Source organism: Odocoileus virginianus, chromosome 21 (genome assembly GCF_023699985.2).
Source record: "Odocoileus virginianus isolate 20LAN1187 ecotype Illinois chromosome 21, Ovbor_1.2, whole genome shotgun sequence".
Lineage (NCBI taxonomy): Eukaryota > Metazoa > Chordata > Mammalia > Artiodactyla > Cervidae > Odocoileus > Odocoileus virginianus.
Genome location: NC_069694.1, coordinates 30698399 through 30724192, shown reverse-complemented (window position 1 = coordinate 30724192; position 25794 = coordinate 30698399). Strand labels below are relative to the sequence as shown.

The following is a 25794-nucleotide window of genomic DNA, read 5'->3' as shown; positions in this document are numbered from 1 at the left end:
CAATGGTGCTTCTATAAAAGTTTGATTTTTTTATTGCTGTTTTGTTTTTTATAAACATTTTTCTACCTCCTCCTCTAAATAATAATTTAACTGGTCCACTTTCAAATTACTAATAAATAGTAGACCAAAAATTTATAAAATACAAAAATAAACCTGCACAGAGTGGGAAACACTTTACATAATGCCCTCAATTCTGATTACATTGGTGTAGTCTTTCCTCTGTAATACTGTTCTCAAATCACTTATATTTTAATGCTTTGCAATTAATTCTAGGTTAAAACATGTAAGAAAATTTTGTTAAAGAAAAATGTCTATCTTATAACTGCAGATCGTGCCTTTTGAACTTTTCCACAAAAATGTCATATCTCAAATGGATTCCATTTACCATTATATTCATTTTATTTTAAGTTGTAGGTTTAGGGACTCCAATGCCTTTTTTTTTTTTTTTTGCTTCTTATAAAATGAATGAAATGTTTAAATGTGATCATCTTGCTCCCCAAAAATCATGAAAATGCTATGAAAACGTTTGTAAAAAACCCTATGAAAACATTTGTAAAAACAAATGCTTGAACAATTCTACAAACAATCGAATAAACTAACAGAAGAAAGATCATAGGGAGACAAGACATTCACTGAGGTAATAATTGTGTGAATGTTACTGAACTAAAATTATCTTTCTGTTTATTTTTGAAAGGAGAGGGAAAAGATCCAAGTTATTTCTGTGTGTGAGAGGTTTCAGATATTTTATAGTGTTAATAGGCATTAATCACACACAATGCTTCAGTGAAACAAAGAAAAATAATCTACCTTAGAAGGAAGACAATGGCAGAAGTTTGTCTTGCTTTCCACAGTTGAGAAATAAGTCTTAAGAAACACATGTATTTCACCATGTAATTGTGGTTTCTACTTCTGTATTAGTGTTAGATAACATTTAATTTAAATAACATTCCTTTTATATCTTCCTCATAATTTAGAAGGCAAGTGCACTTTTAAAAATGAAAACAATAAATAATAAATAAACATGCTTCCAGTAACATTCTGGGCTTCTGGGTGATTTGTTCATAGTGTTAATGGTGTGTCTATGTGAACATCTGAAGCAATATATGCTACTAATTAAAAGACTGTATATCCTGTGGTGTGAACTCTGTGATCTAATTAAATTCTGGCTGCCCTCCATTATGGAAAAGGGAAGTATGTGGTGTGTGAAAATGTGCAAATTAAACTAGATTACTAAGTCCTTGAACCACTATTGGTTTGCTAAGGTAAGAGATTTTTGATGATCTGGGGTATATGAAATGATGAGTCAAGAGATATGGCTCACAGAGTGTAGTTATGCATATTATGGCAGCTAGTTCAGGTTAGCCTGACAAAGTTAAGTCAGCTGGTGTATCAAAAAGCATTAATTAGGAAGACAAAGGCAATGCCTGGCATTCCTATTTGACAAAATGTTAACCCAGTTAAATCTTTCCTCTAAATGTAAGTAATCTCAAGACTAAAATTATGAACTATTTTTGTAGCTATTCTCTCTTTTAAACTAACTGTATTTTATCAACTATTTTAAAATCCCAAGACAAAAAAAAAAAAAGAAACCTTGTACATTTTAGGAATACCTTTCAGGAAAGCCTGTTATTTTAGAAAATTCTTCCACAAAAATTAAAATAAAAGAATGCATTCTTGTTCTATTCTCATATCATTTCTGTTTAAATATTTTTAAATTTTATTTCACTTTTTCTTAAACGACACTTTGGACAAATTTTGAAAAAAAAATTGAAGGTAATATAACACATTAGTGCTAACATGCCTTGTGCTGAAATTCTTATCCATTAGCTTTGATATAAAAGTCTAGCTTTCAATGAAATTTTCAATTTTACTTTATTTCACAACTTCCAGATAGTCTCTGCCATGGTTAATTTTATATATCAACTTGACTGGGCATGGGATGCCCAGATATTCAGTTATATATGACTTTGGTTATGTCTGTTAAGAGTGTTTCCAGAGGAGATTATCATTTGAATCTGTAAACTGAGTAAAGCAGACTATTCTCCCCAATGTTGGTGGGTCTCATACAATAAATATTATATTAATTATGAAGGACTTTTCAGCCTTCATAACTTCATGAGCCAATTCTTTAAGATTTATTCTTATTGATACATAGATAAGACTTGAGCAGCAATCAATTACATGCTTCTTAATACACTTCTGAAAACTCAACACTAAAAAAATTTCCTATACAAGCAAAGATAAAAATAAAACTCTGGAATATATCCTAAATACTGGCTAGGGCATAGTGTGAATCAAAGAGCCTTTATGCTAACCTAGTTCATCAAATCTATTGTATATCACTGATGATGTATAATTCTGAAAGATTTCTTAGTGATAAACACTCATTATGATAATAATAACCTTTACTACTTAGCATTTATATCTACTTTCCCTTCTTTTTCAGTTATCACTAGTATTAGGTAAAATCTTTTAGAAATACCTTGAAAAATCTCACTATTTTCAGTGACAAAATCAAATGTTTTTTGTTTCTCTATACTAAATGTTTTAGCATGCTTCTAAACATGGGTTGGGGTAAACCATTGTTATAAAGATATTTGAGTAATTTATTTTATGTGTTGAATAATTAACTATATTTTAAGCTATATTATTAAATTAGTATCTACCTGAGGCACAGATGTCTCAGTCTCTGAAAGCAATTAATGATTTTATACTTTGTTTCCTAACAGAACTGATGGTGGCTTCATTTTCACTGCCATGTGCATACATTATTTCCTTGCCACTAAAAAACGGTGCCTTCAAGTCCTATTCAGAGTTGCAATTTATCTAAAATAATGAATAGATACCAAATCTAGACTTTTTAATAAACCATTTTTATGAAATTTCCATTATCAAATATCTGGTCACACACCAGATAACAGAAAAATAATATTGACATAGTTCATATATGTAATCATATATTGTTTGAAATAAATTTATAAAAGGCCTCACCATTATTACTGGAATTAGTTATACTGAAACATTTATTAATTCTTTCAAAAGGATTGCTGACTTCTTTAGTCTTAAAACTTTATTCCAAAGTCAAGGCAACAAAATGGCCCATTACTTTAAGAGAAGGTAAAAATCTAGGCTAAAGAAAACCATTGGTATCAGACTCCTAACTTGGCAATGACTTGTTTTGTCTCCTTTGTTCTTCTCTTTTACTTATACTTATCAAGGTATCTTCAATTAGAGACTAGATATCACAACAGCAAGAAGTTCATTTAAAGCAAGTAAATCAATTTACTCTTTAAAAAGGAAAGTATGAAAATCATCTTGTACTGTTTTCTGACTAATCCAGGATAGCTAGTACCAAATAGAAGACTCTGGAGTCTAGTTAGATATGAGCTCTCTACTCTGCCCATCTCTCCATTTTCTTATCCCTAAACTGGAGCTAGAATGATAGTTATCCTATAGGTGACTATTAAGTTAATATAAGTATGGTGGTCAGAGCCAAGCATGGCCCATACTAAGTGCTATATAGGATCAACTCATTATTTTGAATATCAAAAGGTATACACGGATCTATCTTAAATGAAGTTAAGAAATATTTTTTTTCAGTGATATTGTTTGTGCTCCTTAGAACACAATTTAATCAGAAAACACAAACTGACATTTGTATATACTCATAAAATGCAGTATATTATGAAAAAATCATGTTTTAATTCAGTGTAACCTCACCAAATGAGGTGCATACCTCACTTTTAAGGGCATAATGGAGATTGAACATTTAAATATCAGCCTATAACCACAGTTCTTTTACCTAAAACTGCAGTTGTCAAACTTTAGCAGGGATCAGAATTACCTATAGGGCTTGTCAGGACACAGGACCATGGGACCCACCTCCAAAGTCTCTGACTTGTTAACAACAACTCTAACAAGTTCTCAAATACTGCTCCTGCTGCTGGTGTGGGTACCGCACTTGGGGAACCACTGCTCTAAAAGGTGTGTCTAAATTTCCCATCTGGGTTTCAGGCCCAGCAGAATCAGTGCTACAAGCCCTGAACTGCACTGTAACCAGCAATTACCAAGGACTTGGGAGAGGCAGGTAATATCTGAGAGGACTAAGCTTGTCTAAGGTCTTGCCATTTATTCCATTCTACGTTTGGGAACTACCACAGTCATCTGGGCCATTTGCATTGTCAGGAAAAGAGCAAAGTTTTATTTAAGACTGCAAAACTGGTTGGTTCTATGATTTTACCTCTGATTTTCATAAATAATCTTGTCTATCAGCCTCCATTCCTATACTTTCTGTGTTCTTCCCTTTAGCTAAGGGGCCTGAGTCCTGGAAACTACATTTCCCATCTCTCATTGCTTCCACCGTTCTGGATTTGTTTTAGGCTCTGCCAGTGAAATGCCTGAATAAGACATTTGGAAGTCGCCACTTCTCTGACAGGGATGGCGGTTGACACAGAAGCTCCAAGACACAAAGTTATGTTCTCCAGTGCGGTCACTTAGAGACTGGGCAGCTGTGATTAGTGGCCCAGTTTCCTGCAGCCTCCTGACTGCTGCATCTCAGTCACGTGGCCTGACTGGAAAAGGAGAGACGACTGCTGATTTCTGATTCAGTCACCATCCAACTATTCTGTACTTCCCTGTTTTAAACAGTCTTTGGTGTCTGTATTGAGATCTGATTGATAACATTCTCCTAACACTTCTTTCTACTTCCTGCCCCCTTTCCCTGTATCTCACACTCACGGGTGATAGTGTAACTCCTTATGAGCTGTCATCTGTGCCGTTTTCACTCAAATTTGATTCCCTAATTATGCTTTTCTATGTTGGATTTCTCCCTTAACAACATCCATAAGGGCTTCTGTAATTTTTTAATCTCCTAAATATGTCCACAGAATTTTTATTCCCTTTTTTTTCCCATCTGCAATTCACATGCAGATTTCTCAAGAGTTAGGTTCCAGATTAAACATCCTTGGTCCTACAAACTTATTCTAAAACATTTTTATCACCATCTCTCAAACACCCCAATTTCCTTGAAAGTCTACTACATAGGTTGGGTTGGTTTTTTTTTTTTCCTGTATTTATATATGTTGGTCAGTCTGCCCTCTGCGGACATACTTACTTCTATTGAGAAATATATCATGTGATCAAAAGTTTTCAGATCCTTGGCAACTACTGATCTCACCCCAGATGATTTCACCTTCATCATCCTATCCTTCATCCTAACCTTAGACTCCTCTTTTCGAAGTCTTTTGATCTTCCTTCAGTTTTCCAAGCATACGTGTGCAACCTAGATCTTGCCATTGTCTTGTTGCTGTTCAGTCGCTAAGTCATATCCAACTCTTCGTGACCCCATGAACCGCAGCACACTGGGCTTCCCTGTCCTTCACTATCTCCCAGAGTTTGCTCAAATTCCTGTCCACTGAGTCAGTGATATCATTCAACCATCTCATCCTCTGTCTCCCACTTCTCCTCTTGCCATTTTCTGGAATTGCTTTTTCTCCAAAATGTTAAACTCAGAAGTCCAAATCTCAAACCTCTTATTTCACGCCCAATGATCTCAACCCAAAAAAACACACTAAAATATTCTCTCTTCCTCATCACCCACACCTGAAAACTCACTCCCCAAACACCATGCACACTGATCTCTCTCTCACACACACACACATATAACAACCACACATATAACACACAAAATACAATCATACTACCCCCCATTCTTCCAGTGTGGTCTGAACACTTTGGACCTTTTTCTTTTTTTTTTTTTTTGAGGAAGAAAAATGCAACTTCAATTCCTGCTGTACTGCCCCTGCTTTCTCCATAGCCCCAGTTTTTAAAATATACTTGTCTTTACCTAAATATAACACATGCTTTTTGAAAGAGATGAGAAGAGAAATGTAAAATAAACCTCAGGAAATTTCTCAGAGGGTAAACATACACTCATGAGCCAAAACTTTTTACAGTGTAAATCAGACTTCTCTTCCAAGCCTCATATTCACTGAACATTCCATTTCTACCCTTAATTTCACCTTCTGTCTGGGTATCCTCACCTTGAGAGCAAACCTCTGTCCTCTTTAAAGTCCACTGAAAATAACCTGTCTTGTGGCCTTTTCTGACCCTGAATCTTAACAATATTTTGATTTATATTGTAAAAATACAGACACAATATTTACTATCACTAGAATAAGAAACAAGATAAACATCTTTCATTACAAACTGCACTAAGGAAAAAAATACATTTTAAAAAACTGCATGAAATTACATCAAATTAAAAAGTTTCTGCATAGAAAACGGAACCATTAACAAAATAAAAAAGCAATATATGGAGTGGCAGAAAATATTTGCAAATTATATGTCTGATAAATGATTGATATCCAAAATATATAACAAACTCACATAACTCAATAGTAAGAGACAAACTCTAGTTAAAATAAATAAATCATAAAGATATATATCATGGTGACTATAGTTAATAACACTGGCTTGCATATTAAAAGTCTTATCACAAGAAAAAAACATTGTATAACTATATGAGGTGATGGATGTTGACTTATTGGGGTAATCATTTTGCAATATTTGTATACAGATATTGAATCATTATTTTGCACACCCAAAACAAATATAATTTATACAAAAACCTATACCTAAACTTTCCATACTTTTGACTTATTCAGTTCAGTTCAGTTCAGTTCAGTCAGTCAGTCGTGTCCGACTCTTCGTGACCCCATGGACCACAGCACGCCAAGCCGCTCTGTCCATCACCAACTCCTGGAGTTTACTCAAATTCATCTCCATTGAGTTGGTGATGCCATCTAACCATCTCATCCTCTGTTGTCCCCTTTTCCTCCTGCCCTCAATCTTTCCCAGCATCAGGGTCTTTTCAATTGAATCAGCTCTTCGCATCAGGTGGCCAAAGTATTGGAGCTTCAGCTTCAACATCAGTCCTTCCAATGAACACCCAGGACTGATCTCTTCCAGGATGGACTGGTTGGATCTTCTTGCAGTCCAAGGGACTCTCAAGAGTCTCCTCCAACACCACAGTTCAAAAGCATAAATTCTTCAGTGCTCAGCTTTCTTCACCATCCAACTCTCACATCCATACATGACTCCTGGAAAAACCACAGCCTTGACTAGACGACCTTTGTTGGCAAAATAATGTCTCTGTTGTTTAATGTGCTGTCTAGGTTGGTCATAACTTTCCTTCCAGGGAGTAAGTGTCTTTTAATTTCATGGCTGCAGTCACCGTCTGCAGTTATTTGGGAGCCCAAATAAAGTCAGCCACTATTTCCACTGTTTCCCATCTATTTGCCATGAAGTGATGGGACCAGGTGCCATGATCTTAGTTTTCTGAATGTTGAGCTTTAAGCCAACTTTTTCACTCTCCTCTTTCACTTTCATCAAGAGGCTCTTTAGTTCTTCTTCACTTTCTGCCATAAGGGTGGTGTCATCTCCATATCTGAGGTTATTGATATTTCTCCCAGCAATCTTGATTCCAGCTTGTGCTTCCTCCAGCCTAGCACTTCTCATGATGTACTCTGCATATAAGTTACATAAGCAGGGTGACAATATACAGCCTTGACGTACTCCTTTTCCTATTTGGAACCAGTCTGTTGTTCCATGTCCAGTTCTAACCGTTGCTTCCTGACCTGCATAGTGTATCATTTTAGAGGGGTATTATATGCTGGCTTTGAGACACACAGAATGCGGTCACATGTGAGCTCCATGAATGACTGACTACATGACCTCAGGTAAGTTATTAACCTCACTATACTTCAATTTCCTCATTTGTAAACATGCAGATTATACTGGGAATTATACAAGCCTAGTATTATCCTTTTCAGAAGTAGAAATTCCTATCTATCCTAATAAATATTATTGTGTATATTTATTTAATATAAAAACTAATAAAAAGACACTTCAGTTAAATATTGTTTGGAGACCAGATAGAGACTACTCATGCCACATAACAAAAGCAGAGCTCCATAAGAAGAGGACAGACACCTCTTCTTTCCTGGAAAGGACTCAACCAATGACAAGTCATGGATACTTTGTTTACCACAGGTCTTCCAACCTCCTTTTCTTCTCGAAAAGTGTGCGTCCCTTCCCCTGTTCTGTGGGGATTTTGCATGTGGCTTGCCATGACTTTGAATCTCAAAATGCAATTTTGTGTTGATCCAAAAAAAAAACCAATGCTGGTGAAGAACTATCTGGCAGTCTACATATTTTAGTAATTATATATTATTATATACTTTAGTATGTAATATAACATATATAACTTATTAAAATATAATTATATACTATATAAACAAATACAATAATATATATTTTAGTATAAAATTATTTTCAAATATATAATTTGGAAGAACTGAATTAGTTTTTGCATATTCTATTACTTACTTTATACTACATCAAAGTAAAGAATAGAATTGAACTGAATCAGAGCAGCCAAACATGGAAAATCAGAAACAAACCTTATTCAATTTTATCACCTGTAGTGATACGTGACTAAACTCAATTTTAATTTGGACCATCTAGAGATAGCATAGTGGTCAAAATAACATGCCTCAATTCCAATTTTGGAATAGTGATTTCTTTAGTATCTTTCCTTATTTAGAAATTAAGTCTACAGATAATTATAATAAATAAATTGAGTTACAGGTGTCACTAGTGGTAAAGAACATGCCTGGTAATACAGCAGACTTAAGATGCAGGTTCAATTCTTGGGTTAGGAAGATCCGCTGGAGGAGGGCATGGCAACCTACTCCAGTATTCTTGCCTGGAGAGTCCCATGGACAGAGGAGTGTGGCAGGTTGTGGTCCATAGGATCACAAAGAGTCAACACAATTGAAGCAACTTAGCACAACCAGATAGCCAATAATGGCAAAATTAAAATAAAGTATATATAATTCATTAATACTGTTTTAAAATATTATGTTAAAGTCCAGGCATTTTAATTGCAGAGTAAGTTTATATTTCAGTGGTATAATATATTAAAGATTTACCATGTAAGAACTGTGAAAGCAGAAATCAATACATAGATCTGTTATTTACTATTTCTATATTCCCTTAATATATTCTATTCAAAATTTCCCTGTTAATTCTTCAACGTATCAAATTAAAAAATCAAATCTTAGTGGCTTATCTTAAAGTGCTAATTACATTCTGAGTTATAAATTTTTAAATGCTGAATAAATGAATCAAAGGTAGAATTATAAACAAAGAGAATTGCATTCTCTTTTATAAGATGTATTGTGTGGAAATAAAACTTACAACTTGTGAATGATAAAAGAGTCATTTTTATCATTTTTCAAGCACCCAAATTACCACTCCTTTTAAAGGGTACTCAACTGTCCCAGACATGTGAGCTGACCCTCCATTTGACTGCAATCTCAGTCCATTTATGTGATCTCTGTCCATTTATGCATTTCAGTTTATTTTGTAGCTTGAATATGCAGGACAATAATTCTAATTTGCTTATCTCACAGCCTCACTGGGCCAGGTGATTTCACAGGTGCAGTGACAAATAACTCATAACCAAACAAATGAGATAATGACAGTAAATTTGATCAACACAAATTCTACTTGCTGGAAAAAAATAGGAATACAATAGAAGAAAATACTATTTCTGTATCCCCATCAGATAATGATTTTCAAAAATTCAGTTATCCTTTATTTTTCATTCTTGTATCTGTTCATTCTATATATTATCTATTAGCCACTTGGTTAGATTGATTTGCTTTTAATTTATGAAAAGAAACCATTGAAAAATCCTAAGAATTAATTCTAGAAAAGCCTGTGATTTAATGCATATTGCTTCCCGAATCTAAACATAGAATCATAATGCCATGTGGAGAAAGGGTGTAGAGGCTGTGAAAGGGCAGGAATATGAAGGAAGGGAGATTAACAGAAATGTGGAAAGAAAACAAAAAGCGGAATCATTTTATCTTTGGAGTAAAATATAAGGAAAACGTTACACATTTTGACTCCCACTTTTCTCTATCTGCTTTCTTCCTTATTCTGTAAACCTCATTCTCCATAGCTACCCCTATTTCTCATCTTCAAAATCTATAAGCAATCTCTTTTCAGAATTAGTCACTGTCACAACTCTGAAGTTTGTGGGAATTTGAGTAACTTCAAGTGAAAGTGAAAGTATTAGTCACTCAGTCTTGTCTGATTCTTTGTGACTACAACCCCATGGACTGTAACCTGCCAGGCTCCTCTGTCCATTGAATTCTTCAGGCAAGAATACTGGAGTAGGTATCAATTCTCTTCTTCAGTAGATCTTCTCCACCCAGGGATTGAGCCCAGGTCTCTCACGTTGCAGGCAGATTTTTTACCATCTGAGCCACCAGGAAAGCTAACCTGATTTCAAATGAAAGTTTTGAGGGACTACTTTAGTACTTATGTATTTCATTTTTAAAAGCCACATTGTCTTGCAAATACTTTGAGAGTGTGTTGTACTTACAGACATAAATCTTCATTTAGTTACTATAAAGGCACTAGGTTAAAGTTTTTTAATTTAGTTTTTTACTATAGAATATCTTAATATGAAACATGGTTTCAAATATCTTAATATGAAATTTAATGGTTTTTAAAGCAAGTTACTTTATCCAATTACTGTGACATTATGTAAAAACACATGCACGTCGATTCATACTATGAAATTTAATACAAAAGAAAAAGATAACTGTGATGCTCTAACACTTAAAAGCTACTCATCCCCAAATAATGAAAAAACTCATCATCATTGTAAGCAAAAACAACAGAAACCTAGAGATTTCTTATTGTATGTAATATTTATGAATATATTTTCATAACTATTGGAGAACTATTTTTATAACTTTTAGTGATCTTCATAAAATAAATAGTATTCTACTATTATAAAATATTTAATTTTTCAGATTTCAATAATTATAAAATTTGTCCTTCAGGAACAAAACACCATATGACCTTTTAGATCATAGATATTTTGGAGTTTACTAATAGCTAATATTGTATTTTTCCTTTAAAACTTAAAAGGAAAAATACAATATTAGCTAAAATTAAACTTTCTTTAAAAGTTAAATTTTAAAATTCTCTAAATTTTGTACAGCTTTCTGATATAAGAAATTTAAAACTGTTATTTATATGTTCTTGTAACATATAACTTCGACTGTACTAATCGAATTTTGTCATTTTGCTGATTTCTAAGTGATAAGCAATACAGAAAATATACTTAACCAAAAGAGTAGTGTATGATAATACACTTCATTAGAAATGTATTTTCGCTCTGTAATTATAGTGAAATGACAATGTAAGCTTTTTTTCCTTTTTTGAAATTAAAAAAAGTCATGTTTCACTAGTGTGTAAAAATCTCAAAGGCAGGGACTGTATATTTGTCATCTTTTGAGAGCATCATCTTGTGCCTGATATGGAAATTGAGCCACAGTTACTGAGTTGGTGTAGAACAATGAGATGTATTTGTACTACAAAGACACAAAACAGAATTTAAAACCCGACTCTGCCATCGCACACTGTAGTATGCTGACCAGTCACCCCCAAAATATATTTCGAAGTCATAACCCACAGTTCATCATGCGACCTGATTTAAAAATGGGGATTTACAGATATATTTAAGCTAATGGTCGCACAGAGTTGGACACGGCTGGAGTGAATTAGCAGCAGCAGCAGCTTGAGATGGGATGACATCATCTTGAATTTAGAGTGGTCCTAAATCCAATGTCTTTATAAGAGGTAGAAAAAGGAGAAAAATGAGGGGCACTCAGTGGGAAGGCTATAAGAAAGTGGAAGCAGAGACTGGAATAAAGAAGCCCTAAGCCAAGAAACACCAAGAATTTTCTGTAGCCACAAGCAGTGATGTAGTAGGCTTGTAAATGGTTCTTCATTGAGTCTCAAGAAGGAATCAATCCTACTGACATCTTGATTTCAGACTCTGACCTCCAGAACTAAAAGAGAATATATTTCTGTTGTTTTAAGACACCAAGCTTGAGATAATTTTGTTAGGGCAATCCTAGGAAACTAATACGGGACTATAGCCTCTAAGAGAGAGTTCTCATTTTAAATAGGGGCTAACGCCCACTTTCAGATCTGTTCAGAAAATTAAACAAGGTAATTTAAACTACTTAACATTCTATCTGATATCCAGCAGTGCCCAAACACATTGGTTCCCTTCTTGACAATGATTTAGGAGCCCTCGGTAATAGGATTTCCCAAGGGAACATATCTAAAACATGTTTGTCTTAGCAAAAAGCATAATTTGTATATATTTACATAAACTACAATCCATTAAAAGGCAGTTTTCATGTATATTTTCTGTATTAGTGATGATTTGGAAACCAGCATGATGAGAAAATTTAACTAAGTGCAGTGAATATTAGTTATTAAAAAATTACATAGCACTTTTGAATCTTGTATAATATCAGAAATTCAGACAATTTTCATCTAATTCCCTGAACATCTGCCCTCTTGATTCTTTTATCATTGAAATGAAAAATATAAAAGAGAGGATTCTAAACTCTTAAATCCCAAAGGGTCACAGAAGACCTTTTGTAGCTCAGAAATTGAAGAATAATTATACTCTTACATATTTAGAGAGTGAAAAAAAAATATTTAATTTTTAAAAGTTTTTAATCTTAACAACCTGATCCCACCTTATCTTTTTTTTTTTTTTACTATCACTAATGTTTTGTCACTTTTGGCTCTCCCTCAATACTCTTGTTAATTGTAAATAAAATTCTGACCAGAAAAAAATAAAGGCTGACTATATATCATCTTCTCTAATTTAAATAGCATCTTGCAGCAACCAAACTTTTAAAAATGCAGAGGCTATAAACATATTTTGAAAGGATTCTGACCATCAAGTTTTTATAAAAGAATCTCAATGTCCAATGCACATTTATTTATAAGCAATGAAATTTGTCCTTTCTCATGTAAATTGAAACAAAAGCAATGCCCCCAAATAAATTAAAATTACATCATTAATTTTAAATTCTAATTGTCATTTTATACATAAAAATGATACTTTAGGGAAAGACTCTTGACAATATAAGGATGTACTTCAATCTGTTCTAGAGAGTAATAATAAAGATTTTTCATTCAGGTGAGTTCCATATGTCTATTATGCCTACCAATTTTCCAAATTCAATATATCCCACAAAAGTGGATGCTAGGAAAATAAAAGTTTAATTTATAGAAGTTCACAACATTGTTCTCAGTGAAACTTAGCAGTACAGCCAGGGAAGTGAGGAGGTGGGTAATAGTAAGAAGGGCTACTTGGGGAACGTTCTGTGGGTGCCTCCCAGGAAGCCTTTTCTCTGCTCAGTTACAAACGTACCTTACAAATGTGCCTCTTCCAAACTGTATGTGTCTTAGAGAATGCATTATTATATAGGCTGTATATTTTTATTTTTAAAGGCTAGGCAATATGCCAAGTCAACACGGTATCCACAATAAAAGTCACATGTCTCCAAGTGAACATGTTAAGGAATACACTTAACACATTGTTTTAGGCCAACATGGAGCCATTTGTGTACAAATATAGTGTTTGTACATTAAGATTCTTAGTGAACTGAAAATACCAAATAGTGAGATTATTTGTTTGACAACAAAATGAACTCATTTTATTTAACTAATACTTTATCAAAACTTGCCATACTTACTAATATTTTTATGTAATATTGTGATTACTTTAGTAACAGTGACACATTTTCTTCTCCCTAAGGGTCTACATAGTACATTTAGCAGTCAAAGGAAGACATTTATAATTCTTGACCTGTGGTAAAGGAGGTGAATATCCTGGCCTAATTTTTAAGAAGAAATAGAAACACTTTTGTATTTATACTCATATCCAATAATATCCAATTTTTCACATGAATATTAGATCATTAGTACTCATTTCACAACAAACTGAAAAATAGACTTAAAACAGCTTAAAGATTATGTGAGTAATCTAACAGTGCTTATTTGAACATAACCTTGTACAAATATTTAAAAAATCCTATATTTTAATAAAAAATCAGTGCCTTTTGTCAGTAACATAAAACTTAATTTATAAAAAAAAACATATTTAGACAGCCTCAAATAAATCAATGAAATTAGAACACTCCCTCACATCACATACAAAAAAATTCAAAATTGTTGGGATTAATTTCCAAAACATACAAACAACTCAAACAAATCAATATCAAAACAAAAACAGCACCAAGCTGAGCTTTCTGTGTTATACAGAAGCTTCCCATTAGCTATTTATTTTATACAAGGTAGTGTATATATGTCAATGCTACTCCCTCAGTTTGTCCCACTTTCTCCTTATTCCACTGTGTCCACAAGTCCATTCTCTACATTTGTATCTCTATTTTGCCCTGCAAATAGGTTTATCAGTCCATTTTTCTAGATCCCATATATATGCATTAATAATGGGATGGGTGGTGGGAGGGAGACTCAAGAGGGAGAGGATATGTGTACACTTATAGCTGATTCATGTTGTACAGCAGAAACTAACACAATATTGTAAAGTAATTACCCTTAAAACAAACAAAAAACAAACACCAATCAACATTAAGCAGAAGACCTAAACATACATTTCTCCAATGAAGACATACAGGTGGCCAACAGGCACATGAAAAGTTCAACATTGCTAATTATTAGAGAAATACAAATCAAAACTGCAATGAGGTATCACCTCACATCAGTCAGAATGGCTATAATCAAACTATCTACAAACAATAAGTGGAGGAGAAGTGGTGGAGAAAAGGGAACCCTTCTACACTGTTGGTAAGGAATGTAAATTGATGCAGCCACTATGGAAAACAGTATGGAGGTTCCTCAAAAAACTAAAAACAGAACATATAATCTAGCAATTTCAATCCTGGGTATATATATGAAGGAAAAACAAAAACCCTAAATTGTGTTTTTGCACAATTTTGCATTGTGAAATGCACCCCAATGTTCATAGCAACACTATATACAATAGCCAAAACATAGAAACAACCAACGCATCCATCAATAGAAGTTGTGTTATATTTATACAATGGAATAGTACTCAGCCATGAAAAAGAATGAATTATTGACATTTGCAGCAACATGGCTGGCCTTAGAGAATATCATACTTAATACCATATTAAGTGAAGTAAGTCAGATGAGGAAGACATATTATATGATATCACTTACATGTGGAATCTTTAAATGTAATACATATGAATCTATTTACAAAACAGAAGCAGACTACAGACTTTGGATAGTTAGAAAACAAACTTTGGATAGTTACCAAAGAGGAAAGGAACAGATAGAAGGATAAATAAGCAATGTGGGATTAACAGATACACATTTCTATATACAAGGTAGATAAGCGACAGTGATTTACTGTGTAACACTGGTAACAATATTCAATATCTTTTAATATCCTATAATGGAAAATAATCTGAATCATTTTGCTATAAATCTAAAACTGATGCAATATTGTAAATTAAATATATTCAATAAAAAATAGCAATGCTTGCTGCTATGAATTCAGTTTGACCTTTAGCAGAGAAACTGTCCCTTTCCAACACTGCAAAGAAATGCTTCAATTGTACAAGTACTCAACCCTTCAGGCTTGTGAGCCACGCACAGAGGCTCAAAGAAGCTGTAGCCTGGCTCCTGCCATCCTCTCCACATGCTGCTCCATCTCCTTGGACTTGTTATAGCTCACATCTTTATTGTACCTGATTAAATTCTGTTCATCCTCCTTGAGTTAATTGGTATCATCTTTTAGTTTTATAGAAAGAGGAAGACAGTCCATAAAATTTAGCAGAAAAATGATGATAACCTGATAGAAATTTTAAGAAAAAGAATCATAAAAAAAGATACAGGAAAAATGGGTTAGAAGCCCAGCTTTTTCAGTAAGACTTGGATTTTGGTAAATCATTTAATCTTTCAAGGATTTATTTGTAATATGGATGGATTGGAATAGTTAATCTCTAGGATAATTTATAATTCCTTATTACTAGCCTATGAAAATTTCTTATATTTTACCCCTACTTGGAAACTTTTTTAACCTATCTGCATCTTCAAGAAAAGTCATAATGGCTTAAGTTAAATACACCCTCAAACTATTTGTCAACTGGCCACAACTACTAAATAACTGGTACTAACATATTTGTTTAATGTGTTGCCTTAATCTAGACTTTCATTTCTATGTCACTAGTGACCTAATCATTTTCTGTAAACTTTAGTAGGATGTGGCACCATGTGAGTGCTGACAGATATTTTTTAATATGTAGAAGGTAGAGAATTATAAAATAACATAAGACAATGTGCAAGGAAAAATTTACTCCTTTAATAATTAGATGTTGGTTAATGCTCAAAAACTTTCAAAGCTCTAAGAGACTGTTCTGATTATTCCTAATTCTTAAAGATAATAACAATTCATTTACTTACCTCATTATTTATTTAAAAGAAAAATATGAAAGCAGGATTATACTTATTTTATTATTACAGTACTAGCCTACAATATTCCTTGCCAATTAAATTTAGACTTTCCATTTCTAATCCTTCAGCACTGTCATTATGTTTTAGAATAATTTATAGTGTTTTATAGTGCTTTAACTACAATAAAAAATAAAAATCTATGCTGATTTTGGTCAGAGTAGACTGTGACAACATGACAATACATATTACAGTCATTGAGAAATAGAATTATAGAATAACAAAAAAAATTACTGTGTTTTAATAGTATTGTTCCAGTCTCTACTTTGTATCTTATTTCATGCCCAGTTTCTGCCTCATCATTAACTTTAAATATCCATGATAAAACTGTACTGACATATAAATGTATACATATATACACAAAAATAAAAACATATAAATTAACTATTAGAGAGGTAAGATAAGATAACCTACAAAAATACTGAAATTATGATTACTATAGACTGAATATCTGTATCCCCTCAAAACTCATAAACTGAACCTCTTCTTAAATGAGATGATGCTTTGAAGTGAGGTCTTAGAGATGCGGCACCCTCATGAATAGGATTAGTGCCCTTATAAAAGAGACATCAGAAAGTTCCCTCACCCTTTCTGCCATGTGAGAAGTTAAAAGCCAGCATGAACCAGGAACTGAGATCTCATAAAACATCAAATTTTCTAGCTCCTTAATCTTGGACTAGCCTGCCTTCAGAACTATGAGAAATAAATGTTTGGTTAAGCCATCCAATCTATGGCATTTTTGTTACAGTAGTTGGAAAAGACTAAGGGATGATAATTATTTTTGATAATACCTTAGCAGTAAATATGTGTGTGTACTCAGTCGTGTCTGACTCCTGTGACCCATGACGCTATGGACTGTAACCTGTCAGGCTCTTCTGTCCATGGGATTTTTTCAGGCAAGAATACTGGAATGGGTTGCTATTTCCTACTCCAGGAGATCTTCCTGACCCAGGGATCAAACCTGTGTCTCCTGTGGCTACTGCACTAACGTGAATTCTCTACCACTGTGCCACCTGGTAACCAGCATCAGTAGTAAGTATAAGTAAATCTAATTAATCTAACTAAAGGTTAACAAATTAAATCATAACATGGCATACATCATCTAGGAGTACACATCAAAGAAGTCTATTTTCAGTTCCATTTATTCCATTTTCAGTGCTATTCTTTTCTTCCTTTAACATTTCTTAAAGTGGAAATATGCTGGTAATGAATTTTCTCAGTATTTGTTTTTCTGAAAAATTCTTTATTTTCAGTTTTGTAAGATATGTTCACACTTCGCTGGTGGTGCACTGATGAAGAATCACCTGCCAATGTAGGAGACTTGGGTTTGATACCTGGGTCAGGAAGATTCCCCAGGAATAGGAAATGGCAACCCACTCCAGTATTCTTGTCTGAAAAAAATCCCATGGACAGAGGAGCCTGTCAGACTACAGACCATTGGGTTGCAAATGAGTTGGACACTACTGAGTGAATGAACACATGCCCTAAACTACAGAATTCTATATTTCCAGTTTGTTTCTCCCTTTCAAAACTTTAAAGGTGTTACTTTATTTTTTCCCAGCTTATGAAGTTCTTGATGAGAAGTCTACTGTAATTTTCATCTTTTTTTCTCTGTATGTAAGGTATTTTTTCCTTCCTCTGGCTACCTCAGACTTTATCTTTGATTTTCAGCAGTCTGAATATGATATGCCTGGGTGTATTTTTCATTTTCCTTTACCTGTTTGTTGGTCTTTAAGCTTTTTGGATCTGTAATTTGCTAAATGCTGATACTTTTAGAAAAATTTGTGGCCATGATTGCTCAATATTTTTCTTCTTCAGTATTCTCTCTCTTTACCCCACCAAGATTCCAATTACACATAAGTTAGGCCACTTGACATTGTCCTACTGCTCTTGAATGTTCTTTTCTGGGCTTCCTGTCACTTCTTTTCCCCCTGTTCTGTTTCAGTTTGGATAATTTATATTAACCTATCTTTAAGTTCATTGATGTTTTCCTTGGCTATACTGAGTCTATACATAGGACCATTACAGGCATTCTTCATCTGTTGCCAATCTTTCAATAAATACAATTTCTATGTGACTCACCCTTATAATTCTCTTTGCTGAAATCACACACCTATTCTTGTGTGTTGTCAAACTTTTCCATTGGCATATTTAACATATTATTATTTTAATTCCCTTTCTGACATTTCCAACATCTGCATAATATCTGAATCTGATTCTGTTGATTATTTTGTCCCTAGAGAGTGTGTTGTTTCTTCTTGCTTTTCTTTATGCCTTCAAATTTTTGTGGAGAGCCAAACATGTTGTGTAGGACCCTAGAGACTTAGGTAAACAAATTTTATGTCTGGAAATTGGAATGCTATTCCTCTGCTAAGGCTTTAGGATGGACATTTGGGTCAACATAGGCAGAGCTGAACTGAGTTTTCTAGTGATGCTAAGATTACCTACAACTGTCAGTTTTCTCTAATGACATCTGGGATTTAGGGCACAAACTGATTTGCCAGGGGCTTTTGTAAACTTGACTTCCCTGGTGGCTTAGAGGGTAAAGTACCTGCCTGCAATGTGGGAGACCTAGGTTTGATTCCTGGGTCGGGAAGATCCCCTGGAGAAGGCAATGGCACCCCACTCCAGTACCCTTGCCTGGAAAATCCCATGAACGGAGGAGCCTGGTAGGCTATAGTCCATGGGGTCCCAAAGAGTCGGACACGACTGAGCGACTTCACTTTCTTTCTTTCTAAACTTATGGTCCAACACAGCTTTAGTCTCTCCCTGGCACGTGTGCCTTAGAGAGGGTTTTCTTCCACATTCTTGTAACATTCCCAGCCATATTATCTCTAATTACTTATAACTCGCTGCTTGTTAGTCTACGGTATAGAAAGTGAAGCATTCTCTGCTCCTCTGATTGAGCCTCAATTTTAAGAAGGCAGTGTGTTCCAGAGTCTCACAGATGTGGCCTTCTCGGTGTTTGTCTTCTTCTCCAGCTGTCTTCCTGTCCCAGGAATAAAGGATCCTTTTCTCCCAGCTGCAACTGGTTTTCACTGGTGTGGTTTTTTGCTTTCCCCCTGTGTTGTAGGCTTTTGTTTGGACAATAGGAAAGAAGCATCTGGGTGAAACCTTGTGCCTTTCCTATAGTAGCAGCAGATCCCTTCTTTAGACCTTCAGCTCAAGAGAGACTTCCACAGGAATCTTGCCAATATTTTAATGTGAGAGTCTAGCGAGGCCTATAAGAAGATTCTACCAGTGAGTCCAAATTCTCATTCTATTTATACTCTCTTAGGCTATGTTTGCCTGTTGGTTGACCAAAATTTAACAGAATTCTTCCTGTTATCTAACTGTGTCTGCTACATATGGTCTCCCCTTACAAGGTACTTGTCTTTACTTCTATCTTAGGTTAATTGTTTGCACCATGACTTTAGCTCTCTGATGGTTCAAGAAAAGTTTCCTTGAACTTATATTGAATTTATATTTTCCCTAGGATTTTTGTTGTTATTGTAAGGGTAGGAACAATGTTCTTTTCAACTATCTACATGTCAAGCTGAAACTAGAATATCTACATATAATTTTACTATATAGTCATTACCTAAACAAATTTAATAGCCTATTATGATAATCACAAATATCTATAAATCAGAGAAAATGCTTTTTTAAATCATAACTGAGCAAGCTTTTTACTTTTTAGCAGCTCAAAATTGTAAGCTCAATTAAATGCAAAACCATTATTTTTTTGGACTCAAAAGAGAGTATTTAACATTTTCCTTGTAAATTATAAGATTATAACATATATTACATTTTTCTTTTGCACTTTTCACACTTTCTACCAATCTTTGTATTAGCTTGTCCTCTATTTGTGGTATATTGATAATTTCATTATGCCATTTAAATGTTATCTTCTTTCTGACTGAAACTTATTTTCTGAAGAACAGAACTTCCTCAATCTACAATATATTTGTGGATGTAACTGTGAATTTGTAGACACAATGTATTTGTCTCTGCTCCCTAAGAATGCAGAACTAGATAAGTACTGCTTATTGATGTAAGGTTTATAGCACCCCACCAGACATGTCTTCCAAAGGTATATTTCAAAGATAGTGATAAGAAACGTTCTGCAAGTTCTTTCTACTATTGAAGCCTCTTTCTATATTACTCCAAGCACAGCAAAGAAAGAAGAAAACAAAACAGAAGTTGCATCTAAAATAGGATGGTAAATAACACCAAGATACTGTGTGGGATGATACAGACTCCTCTCATCGTAGAATCACAGCCTTGCCAATACCTCATCATTTGAAAAATTTCTCTTTTGTTGCTGGTTCTGTGTCAGGTTATGACCAAAGAGAACTGTTAAAAATTGCTATATTTTTGAAATAGTTAAAGTGATGACCATAAAACAAAGAACTCCTTAATACCGAATTAAATTAAAAAAAGAATAAAAATTTGGTTAATTGTAACCTCAAGAAAGTATTAGTCATTGCTTCTGACATAGTCAAAAATATAAAATACTAGAATCAAGAATCAGCTGCAAGATATCAATATAGACACTGATTTTAGGGAACAGGGTAGGATTGAAGATATTTAATATGAATATTGTGATGTTCTTATGTAGAATAAAACATTCATCTTTTGGCATATCTTTAATAGGCTCCAATATTACAAATACTTCAGGAGTCTTTAGTAACAGGTAATTCAGAGATTTGAAAACTTTTACTTGACCAAAAGGAAATGCGATAATTAGCATCACAAATTCATGGCTTGTAAGTTTACTATTTCCATGTCCATGCGTTTAGGAGAGTAAAACCCATTTTATGGTCTTATCCATCAAGGTACAGGAAACATTTCAAATGTAGGTCCTAGGCTTAGAGAAACCAGCCATCATTTTATTTTCTCTTTGTTTTCTGTAAAATTTACTCTCATTTAACTAGAATCAATTATTTGAAACCTCAAATATATGGTATTATTTTTATATTATACACTTTGTAAGGTCAAGAAATAAGCTTGTTGTGAATGTGTTAGTCCCTTAGTCATGTCTGACTCTTTGTGACCCTATTGACTGTAGCCTGCTTCTGTCCATGTAATTCTCAGGCAAGAGTAAGCTTAGTCCAGATTAAACACTGTACTTTCATAAGCTTTATATTTCCACTCATGAGTTCAGGGCACATAAAATGAATTCACAATCCAAGAAGTCTCTAATAAGAATATCTTCCCTATCTCCATAACAATAGACACTGCTGCCTTTAAGGTAATCTAACTTATATGCATGGAACAACAGACTAGTTCCAAATAGGAAAAGGAGTACGTCAAGGCTGTATATTGTTGCCATGCATATTTAACTTATATGCAGAGTACATCATGAGAAATGCTGGGCTGGAAAAAGCACAAGCTGGAATCAAGATTGCCGGGAGAAATATCAATAACCTCAAATATGCAGATGACACCACCCTTATGGCAGAAAGTGAAGAGGAACTAAAAAGCCTCTTGATGAAAGTGAAAGAGGAGAGTGAAAAAGTTGGCTTAAAGCTCAACATTCAGAAAACTAAGATCATGGCATCTGGCACATCACTTCATGGCAAATAGATGGAGAAACAGTGAAAACAGTGTCAGACTTTATTTTTCTGGGCTCCAAAATCACTGCAGATGGTGATTGCAGCAATGAAATTAAAAGACGCTTACTCCTTGGAAGGAAAGTTATGACCAACCTAGATAGCATATTTAAAAGCAGAGACATTACTTTGGCAACAAAGGTCCATCTAGTCAAGGCTATTGTTTTTCCAGTAGTCATGTATGGATGTGAGAGTTGGACAGTAAAGAAAGCTGAGCGCTGAAGAATTGATGATTTTGAACTGTGGTGTTGGAGAAGATTCTTGAGAGTCTCTTGGGCTGTAAGAAGATCCAACCAGTCCATCCTAAAGATCAGTCCTGGGCGTTCATTGGAAGGACTGATGCTGAAGCTAAAACTCCAATACTTTGGCCACCTCATGTGAAGAGTTGACTCATTGGAAAAGACCTTAATGCTAGGAAGGATTAGGGGCAGGAGGAGAAGGGGGCGACAGAGGATGAGATGGCTGGATGGCATAACTGACTCAATGGATGTGGGTTTGGGTGGACTCCGGGAGTTGGTGATGGACAGGGAGGCCTGGAGTGCTGTGATTCATGGGGTCGCAAAGAGTCGGACATGACTGAGCGACTGAACTGAATTGAACTGAACTTATATTCATAATAATGACTTTTTACTTTAAAAAAAAAAGGCTAAAGGAAATCAGCATATTTCTTATCTTGTTTGTGATCTGGCTATATTTTTCAATTTTTATCAGTCAATACAGTAACTGAGCAGGACCCTATCAGGCCTTCCTAGAACATACCACTCCCTGCACATCCTGACCATGTCTCATATTTTTAGAAAAGCTATAGTTTTCCAGGAGTGCAATGAATCAAAAAAGTCTGGCTCAAGAATTAGTGTGTGAAAGACTGTGAACATGGGGGTAGGCAGGAGAACTAGTAAGAAAAGCAGTCATATGACAGTCACAGAATCTTTAGTTCCTCCCTTAAGGACACAGAAAACAGTGTCTGATGCATGCTCCTGAGTTGTTTTACAGTGGCCAAAACCCCCACCAAGTGGAAGAAATTAACTTCCTGATGACCATGAGCAGTTAGGTCTGGGAGCCTTAGGAATGATAATGCTAACTGCGGTTTTAGCACCCTGTCACCTCATCATCAACCAACCAGAGAATTGTGCAGAGCTGATCACATACCCTGTGACTACCTTTCCTCACTGTGCTTTAAAAATGCTTCCCTGAAACCTACTGAGCTAGAAATTGTGAGACAGTCAGTGTATGACTCTGAGACCTTGGTCTTGTTTTCAATAAACATCTCACTCCATTAACCTAAAACTATACCCTCTTTCCTGAATTCCTGGAATTTGTCCTTGGTCTGATAAAGTATCAACACTCAGATCCAGGAAAAGGAAGTAATTAACTTCTGTTCCGTATTCCCTAGGGAAAGACAACTGGTGCTCATTAATCTTTAGCCCACATATCTGATTCCTTGTAAAATGGCCAGAGGGCATGAAAAAGGGTGGCAACTTAATCCGAGGATCAAGAGAATTCATAAAGATGTTAAGTTAAACAGTGACCTTTAAACTGACTGGTTAGAAATGACATATTTTAAGGACAGGAGCCAACCAAAAATGTACAGATCAATACTAGCAAGCATATAAACTGCTGTAAGTCCCGCCTTTTGGGGGACTCTTTATTCCCTCTCAGTGTCTATGCTGAGAGTTTTATACTTTTCTGTAAAATAAATCCTATTTTCTTGCTACTGTGAGTGTTTGCCCGTTTGTAAAGTTCATTCTTCGGCTCCCGATTCCCATTTCACTCTCTGGGACTTCAAGTCTTTTGAGCATTAGCTGCCCTGGACTTCTTATATGGTGTCTTACAATAAGCACTGCACTTTCCTTCACCACAGCCTGGTGTCAGTAGATTGGTTTTACTGATCAGAGACTAGTGGATTTAAGTTGGGTTTAGTAATAATACTGCACCAGTAACTACATAAAATAAACCATAATTTCAGTGTATTTTAGAAAGTCATATGGTAGGGAAATAGGTAAAAAGACATAACAGCAAGGGATAATTGGAGACCAGCTAATGGTTATTTAATTTTAGAAGAATATTTAATATACCTAAATTCCATCTTCTCTTCACATTAGCAGCTCTTTCTAGTACAGCTTCATTCATAAGAATCTAAACCTTCAGCATTCTTTCATGTAAAAACAGAGTAAAGTGCATATTTCTGCTTTCTATTTAAGCATCTTTATAATGGTATAAAGTGTCACAGTTCTTTTCTTTTTCTTTCCTTTTTTGTGTTTTTTGTAAATCATTCACAGATCCTTCTCAGTGAATGTCATCAAAGTATGTATTTCTTTTGCCAATAGTGAAGAAAAAACTATACAAACAGGTCTGTACCTTTGAATCATCTTTAACACCATATTTAGATGAATCTACTTAGCATTTATTGCTAGGCACAACAATTAGCATCATGTGATGTATTGCTATAGCACTCTATAATGGAGGTAAAACAATCATGATTTTCTGATGGATGCTGGCGTGGGAAAAGAGAAAAGACATAGGTGGAAATGGGCAATGAAAATAGCTCATTCTCAAAGTCTGATGGCACTTAGGAGATTCTACATATTAAATTTACATATACATCTCTCATTGACAAAATGTTCATGTTAAAGCAGACAAGTTGTCACAGAAATCTGAGCTGAAGAGCAAATATCTGACTCTCTGCAAGGTGCATATATTTATAATACAGGTAAGCCAGTTTGTAAAATCCAAGTTTTCTATCCAAAAATTTACAGATCATTCTAAATTTTCTAAATATAATGACAAGTAATAAAGTGGTTGGAAAGTCAAGCTTGCTTTAAATTCACTAGAAAGAGTATTTTTTAATGGATTTTTTTCCTTTTCAAGGAAAGAGGTCTCATTAGCTGTGACTAAAACACAGCTGTGTATGATATAAGGGTCCTTTGAACAAGTCTGTAAAGGAAGTTAGGATTTAAGAAAGCTTACTGATTTGGTTAACAAAGTGCTATTATTGTTGCTAAGTGAAAATAAACTTAAGAGCCACTTCTAGTCTTGCCCCAGACTTTGAGCCATTCTTGAAGCTTCAGCACACTTGGCCACATTGCACTGCAGTTTTCTTAAATGGGCTGGATAATGACAAACAGGTAAGGAAAAGGCAAAGAGAACCATTTACTACAAACACATTGTAGGTAATATACAACAGTGGGGATTGCATATTGACCTTAGGGCATTTCGTCTCAATCAGCATGCCATGCTACAGCACAGAAACACACTGTCATGTTTACAACACAGAGCTGAATATAAGAGACTCACATAATTGCCTGCGAGAAGGTACAGGAGCACTTCCATAAGCTGTGCCCTGTAAATAAAACACATTTTTTTTTTTGGAGCAACTGAGCATTAGTACCAGTAGAATATGGTGAAGAAATGAACAAAGAAAATGAAAAGAAATTCAAAATAAAGACAGTTTAAGATGCTTTTATTAAATAAGGTTTTGAGTTATTCCATTTGGTAAACATAAAGATCAAAATAAATATTTGTAAGAAATTAAGAAAAGATATGTAATACACTAAAAAAAAAAGTAAAATGAATGTTACAGCAAAAGATAGGAATAATTAAATTTGACAGAAAGGGAGGTTTGTGAAATGTAGAACACACATGATATTTATGAAGTGGCCTCCTTAAAAAGTAGGTTCCCTTGCACCAGTTCCTTAGCTGATGAAAACATTTTCTCTAATTCTTAAACTAAGCAGTGTGTTAGTAT

General features: G+C 34.5%; 1 protein-coding gene across 4 annotated transcripts in view; it reads right to left on the bottom strand.

Moving 5' to 3' along the window:
- The window catches only part of CCSER1 (coiled-coil serine rich protein 1), a 1366600-nt gene that overhangs the window by 249811 nt on the left and 1090995 nt on the right, over positions 1 to 25794 (bottom strand). The window contains exon 11 of one of the 4 annotated variants that reach the window (XM_070452146.1): positions 25344 to 25389. The exons of the other annotated variants lie outside the window; for them this stretch is intronic. Coding sequence (XP_070308247.1) covers positions 25344 to 25389 — 46 coding nt within the window. The remainder of the gene's footprint in view (positions 1 to 25343; positions 25390 to 25794) is intronic. 4 annotated transcript variants of the gene reach the window in all.